We start from the raw sequence: 6669 nt of genomic DNA, 5'->3' as shown, positions 1-6669 counted from the left end.
GTTTATGTTCGCTGATCAGTGTTTATATGTGAATAAACGCCCAAATAAATCTGTTCAGCATATAAAGTGATTGTCTCTTCAAATAAATTCGGACTAAACCACTCAATTTATACTGTATGGATTAGTTTTACAATCTCTTTATTACTTTAGTGTCAAAGTGGTAGTTGCGTAGGCTGTCAACGGAGGGACAGAAAGCTCTCAGATCTCAGATTTTGAGTGAACTTACATTTTAAGAGGATAGTTCACCCAAATAGGTATAATTATATATATATATCAAAACCTTTCATCAAAGTTATACATGAATTGTGAACAATACCCGTTCTTGTCTTAGGACAATTTCGATGAACTTTTTTGATCCACTTCAAATGTTGACTATACTGTATATATATATATATATATATATATATATATATATATATATATATATATATATACCGTATATAAGAATGGATCAAAAAAAGGAAGACATGTTTCATAGAAGAAAGTCAAACGGTTTGGAATGACATGCAGATGAGTCTGTATAAGTATCTCTGCTACTAATTATAATTCAGTTAATTTTTTCCCATTTGGTTTATTTTTATTACTATTACTATTTGTTTTGTCTTTTTCACTCAGACTGCTGTAACCACACTTTGGCATCAATGAAATGTTCTTTTACCTTTTTGTTTTGTAAGCTATTTATTACATATAGCCTTTATGTATTCCACTGTTGAGAAACTATATAATAATAACTATGTATGATATCATTGGAAACAGAGTGAGCCTAGTCCTACTATATAACATGTTTAAAGTTAATAAATTTGAGCCGGCATTTATATTTAAGAACTTTAAAAAAAGATACATAAAAAAACAGTCTATTGTCACAATTCTTTAAATTATTAATAGTTTATTTAAAATGTTTAGAGACAAACCTTGAAGTAAAGTTAACAGTCTTAATGGACTCTTTCATATGGAATATCGCACAATATTAATGCCTACAACTGGAATATACACATTTCAACAGTCAACAGAATGCTGAACTATTAATTTCTTAACATGCAAATGAAACATTAAATAACATTCTTTTACATTAACATGTACTTTAACAGAGTAGATATTCTTAACAAAAATGCATATTTCATAAGAAATCTTACAACTGCAATACTGGCAAAACTATTATATATTCAACAATATTATAATATTGTACTCAAAAATATATACAAAAGTAATCTAAATGCAGCATACAGTACCACAGAAAAAAAAAATCTGTAGTGCTCCACCATAATGTCCAAATAAATGGTCCAAAAATTCTTATATAATAAATTATGTAAATTGAGAATTACAAAGGAACTTAACCAAAAATCAATCACATTGCCCATCTCATAACTAATCCACCTCCTCAATAGTGGGCCCCTGAGCACCAGCCCCTGATTCTCCACGTGCCTGAGCCCCACAGCCTCCAGCTGGCATCCCTCCCTGATAAAGCTTAGTGATGATTGGGTTGCAGACTTTCTCCAACTCCTTCAGCTGATGTTCATACTCCTCCTTATCGGCCAGCTGGTTGTTCTCTAGCCAGCTGATGGTGGCGTTGCATTTCTCAATAACTTTCTTCTTGTCATCCTCGCTGATCTTGCCTTTCAGGTTCTCATCTTCCACACTGCTCTTCATGTTGAAGGCGTAAGACTCCAGGGAGTTTTTGGCAGCAATCTTCTCTCTTTGCTGATCATCTTCAGCTTTGTACTTGTCTGCGTCCTGCACCATTCTCTCAATCTCCTCTTTGCTCAGTCTGCCCTTGTCATTGGTTATGGTGATCTTGTTCTCTTTTCCACTGCTTTTATCCACCGCTGACACATTTAGGATTCCGTTGGCGTCAATGTCAAAGGTCACTTCAATCTGCGGGACTCCACGTGGTGCAGGTGGAATTCCTGCGAGCTCAAATTTCCCCAGCAGGTTGTTGTCTTTTGTCATGGCCCTCTCTCCCTCATACACCTGGATCAGGACACCGGGCTGGTTGTCTGAGTAGGTGGTGAAGGTCTGGGTCTGTTTGGTGGGGATGGTGGTGTTGCGTTTGATGAGCGCCGTCATGACTCCACCTGCAGTCTCGATGCCCAAAGATAGTGGCGCAACATCCAGCAGAAGCAGGTCCTGGACATTTCCAGATGTGTCACCCATGAGGATGGCGGCTTGCACCGCTGCACCATAAGCCACTGCCTCATCTGGGTTGATGCTCTTGTTCAAGTCCCTGCCATTGAAGAAATCCTGCAGAAGCTTCTGGATCTTTGGGATTCTTGTGGAACCACCAACCAACACAATATCATGGATCTGAGACTTGTCCATCTTGGCGTCTCTCAGGGCTTTCTCCACAGGCTCAAGTGTTCCCCTGAAGAGGTCTGAGCACATCTCTTCAAAGCGTGCTCTGGTGATGGACGTGTAGAAGTCGATGCCCTCGTAGAGGGAGTCGATCTCAATGCTGGCCTGAGAGCTGGAGGAGAGGGTTCTCTTGGCTCGCTCGCACGCTGTTCGCAGCCTCCTCAGTGCCCTCTTGTTCTGACTGATGTCCTTCTTGTGCTTCCTCTTGAATTCTTCTACAAAGTGATTCACCATGCGGTTGTCAAAGTCCTCGCCACCCAGATGAGTGTCTCCGGCTGTGGCCTTCACCTCAAAGATGCCATCTTCAATGGTCAGGATGGACACGTCAAAGGTGCCTCCACCCAGGTCAAAGATCAGGACGTTGCGTTCTGCTCCTTTGCCTTTGTCAAGGCCGTAGGCGATGGCTGCAGCCGTGGGCTCGTTGATGATTCTGAGGACATTGAGCCCAGCGATCACTCCAGCGTCTTTAGTGGCTTGCCTCTGCGAGTCATTGAAATAGGCAGGAACTGTGATAACTGCATTTGTCACCGTCAGCCCCAGATAAGCTTCAGCAATCTCCTTCATCTTCACCAGGACCATAGAGGAAATTTCTTCAGGATTGAATGTCTTGTTTTCTCCTTTGTATTCGACTTGAACCTTTGGCTTTCCGCTATCACTGACGACTTGGAAGGACCAGTGCTTCATGTCAGACTGCACTACTGGGTCATCAAACTTCCTGCCAATCAGCCTCTTGGCATCAAACACGGTGTTGTTGGGGTTCATGGCCACCTGGTTTTTAGCTGCATCTCCAATGAGCCTCTCTGTGTCAGTGAAGGCAACATAGCTGGGTGTTGTTCTGTTCCCCTGGTCGTTGGCGATGATCTCCACTTTTCCATGCTGAAACACCCCCACACAGGAGTAGGTGGTGCCCAGGTCAATTCCAATGGCTACACCTTTTGCTGATGACATGTTTTTTTTTCACAGGTAGTTAACAGATTACTATAAGAAAACAGAAATCACATAAATGTTTATTATTAAATAAAACATTTTGATATTGTACAAAAAAGCAGCAGGCAAAAATAAATGAACAGCAACATTAAACAGGAACGTCTCAGGAAGGTTCTAGACTAAATAAACAAATACCTGTAGGCTACATGTAAATAAAAACTGTTAATTATTTTATAGAGCACTTATTACTGTTAATTATGTTTAGAGAGTGTTATGAGTATCAATATCGGTACTGGAAACAGATTTACTTAATCTCTAAGACAAAACAGCAGGTACACAATTAATAGTGAATAGTGAATCAATAAAGAAAACGGAAACAAGAGTAATAAAAAATATTTAAAGTATAACTTACTTTAAAATGCTTTAGTAGGCTAGTGGTAGGTAGTAGTGTAGATTCTCCAACAGACTATTTTTATTTCGGAAACTGTCGCCAATTTCGTTCTTTTCGTCGTAACAGAAGTAAGTTCTGTGGAAACACTGATGATGACCCAAAACTGCAATGCTGTTTATATACAGAAGCCGTCGCACATTCACATGTTCTAAACAGTTCTGGAACACTCGTGCTGAGTTGACCAATGAAAGGCGAAAACCCCAGACAGTTCCGCCCATGCTTTTCTATGGGAGCCTATAGGCATCGTCATGCGCTTTCTGGAGCATTCGCTCAAGTTCTAGTCATCATTATCAACTTGTTTAAACATACGTAATCTCAAGGTGATGATACACAGGGCAACTTTTTGAGCAATGTTGCTGGGCAATGTTGCCGTCAACGGGCAACCAAATGAGACACAGGGCCCACGACTGATCTAAATTATCCAGATAGAAATGTATTGCCCATTTTCAATGGGAAAGTGCTCAAGCAACAATCGCTCGGCAAGATTGCCCAGCAACATTGCTCAAAAAGTTGCCCTGTGTATCATCACCTTTTAGACTATATGTTTTAGCACGCTTAACATTCAGTAATTTACTGTAACTAAAACCTAGTTTGGATTTATTTATAGTCAATCTTAAAACGATGTGTAGGCTATAATAACATTGAATAATAAAAAGTATAATAATAATAAAAAAGAAAACATTAGGCTATAAAATGGTGATTGACGCTACCCTGCTCTATTATCTCGATTTTCCAGAAAGGTATAATTTACATATCCTTATCATCCAGACATAGCCTAGGCTTTGTCCGAAATGAGTGACATCCATAAATTCCGGGTCTATATTGACGTACGCAATACTTGAAATAATACAAGATTAATAGATTGAGATCAAATGTTGATATTTTGCTATAGCCTATAGGCCTATAATGGTTTTCATGAGAACTGTTGTTTGCCTATAGAAATTGTATTCTACCATGTAAAATATCTTGTTATTAAGCCGTAGTCAATAGGGGGCACTAAAAGAAAGTGAAAGAAAGTTTTTTTTTGTCACATATCTGTCTGTCCATGAAGGAAAATATTATCTCAAACTAAAACCGCATGACAGATTATATATCTATTACAGAATATGATTACTTGTCATACATCACAACTTCTAATCGCACACAAATCCAGCTTTATATTAAAGACTACTGCATTTTAAATTTGCAAAGGTTTTCTAAGACATTATCCCATTTTAAATGTTTTTTAAAAAAAATAATATATATATATATATATATATATATATATATATATATATCGAACTATCTGAATCTTGCTGGATCAGTCATAAAAAGTGAAAGGAGCAAATACTGCTCGCAAAGAGCATACAGATTTTTATAACAGTGATAATAAGCAGCCATGCAGCTGAACATTTTCCAGGCTGATCAAAAGTGATTGGTAAATAACAATATTAAATAATAACAACAACAACAATACAAATCCTATAGATTAAAGAAATAATTAACTGCGTAGAACTGAACAATGATGCACTTACATAGGTATAAATTAAGCAAAATCAGTCTACTGAGACTGGGGTTAAATCACAATAATATTATTAAATCTCTCAAGATAATGTCATGGTCTCATAATTCTAAAAGAAAAAATGCTATGGCTTAGATCATGACAATAGTCATAACTGAGTCTTTTGTTACACAGAAACATTCTTTGATTGCAATATTTAGCAATGAATGCACAGCTGTCACAGAGCCCTACAGTGATTTTTGACGAAGATACAAGATCATCATATGGCTAAAGAATATGGCATTTTGTAGGAAAGTATTGGACGTTTTTTTTGTGCTGCTCTGCTGGGAGACTGCAATGTGTGAGGAGAAGAACGTGTTCTTTAGGTAGAGTCGCATTGGCTACTTAAGTCTAATGAATGTTTATTTGTGCTTTATTGCTCTTTAGGGTGCAAATTCTTTGCCTCTTTGATGTAAACAAAAATAAACACAATGTTCTATTGACGGTTTCCTGCAAATTTTTTGGGCACACAGAAACAGACTCTGAATACACAGGACGAAAAAGGGGGAGTGGAAGCAAACAGGCCCAAAATGTCTGTTGCAGGACAGTTACAACTATTGGAACTTTTGGAGTAAAATAAAATAAAACTTGCACAGTCCTGTACCTCAACTGATGCATGGGTTGACCAGAAGCTCAAATTTGATACTATGGTTTCTCATAATTATTAGACATTCTATGACATTTTCTTGAAAGATTTAATAGTGTTTTGTTTTAACCCATAGTCTCGATAAGTAGACTGATTCTGCCCAATTTATATGCAAGTCTTTCTTCAATGCTATAATTACATTGGTGACCTTTTTTTTTTTTTTTTTTTTTACCTACCTAGGATTTTTATTATTATTATTATTTACAAATCACTTTTGATCATTTTGGAAAATGTGTTGTTGGATGCTTGTAGCCACTGCTTATCTCTGCTATTTGCAAGAAGTAAATTTGCCTTTCACTCGTAATGACCAGAGATCCAGAAAGATTCAGATAGTTCCAGAGTCAAGAAGAGTGCAACAGGAATTTCATGCAACAAATTATATCAGCTTGAATATTATGATGATTTTTGCAGTTACATTTTTTTATATATATTTTTTAACTCACAATAGGTACTTTATGAAAATAGTATTGGCTAAAATGTTATTATTTTATAAATTTTTCACATAGCATTTCTCATTTCCAGTCCTGAGCACATATTCTCTCACTGGAATAATCAAGTAATAATCTCAAGTTCAGTGTATTACAGCCTCCAAACATATGACTCAGCCACCAGCCAGAGCAACATCCAACCTTGTTTTACTTTTTTAACTGTCCAATGTGGCTCCTCCAAAAAGTGCACATCCCTCTTCCTCAGATTTTTTCTCCCATTGAAAATCCCCCTTCTCCAACACTCCCTGTCCCCCCAACCTACACCCTC

General features: G+C 37.5%; 1 protein-coding gene across 1 annotated transcript; it reads right to left on the bottom strand.

Annotated features, from left to right (window-relative positions):
• Positions 1-861: 861 nt before the first annotated feature.
• LOC308691168 (heat shock 70 kDa protein-like) lies at positions 862-3887 on the bottom strand. Its single transcript, XM_081366132.1, has 2 exons — positions 3689-3887; positions 862-3327 (listed from the first exon to the last, which is right to left on the bottom strand). Exon 2 carries the CDS (start codon positions 3295-3297, stop codon positions 1366-1368), a length of 1932 nt encoding a protein of 643 aa, XP_081222258.1. The 5' UTR covers positions 3298-3327; positions 3689-3887; the 3' UTR covers positions 862-1365.
• Positions 3888-6669: the final 2782 nt, after the last annotated feature.

This window comes from Scardinius erythrophthalmus, assembly GCF_964197995.2.
Source record: "Scardinius erythrophthalmus genome assembly, chromosome: 1".
Lineage (NCBI taxonomy): Eukaryota > Metazoa > Chordata > Actinopteri > Cypriniformes > Leuciscidae > Scardinius > Scardinius erythrophthalmus.
This window is presented reverse-complemented; position numbering and strand designations above follow the sequence as displayed.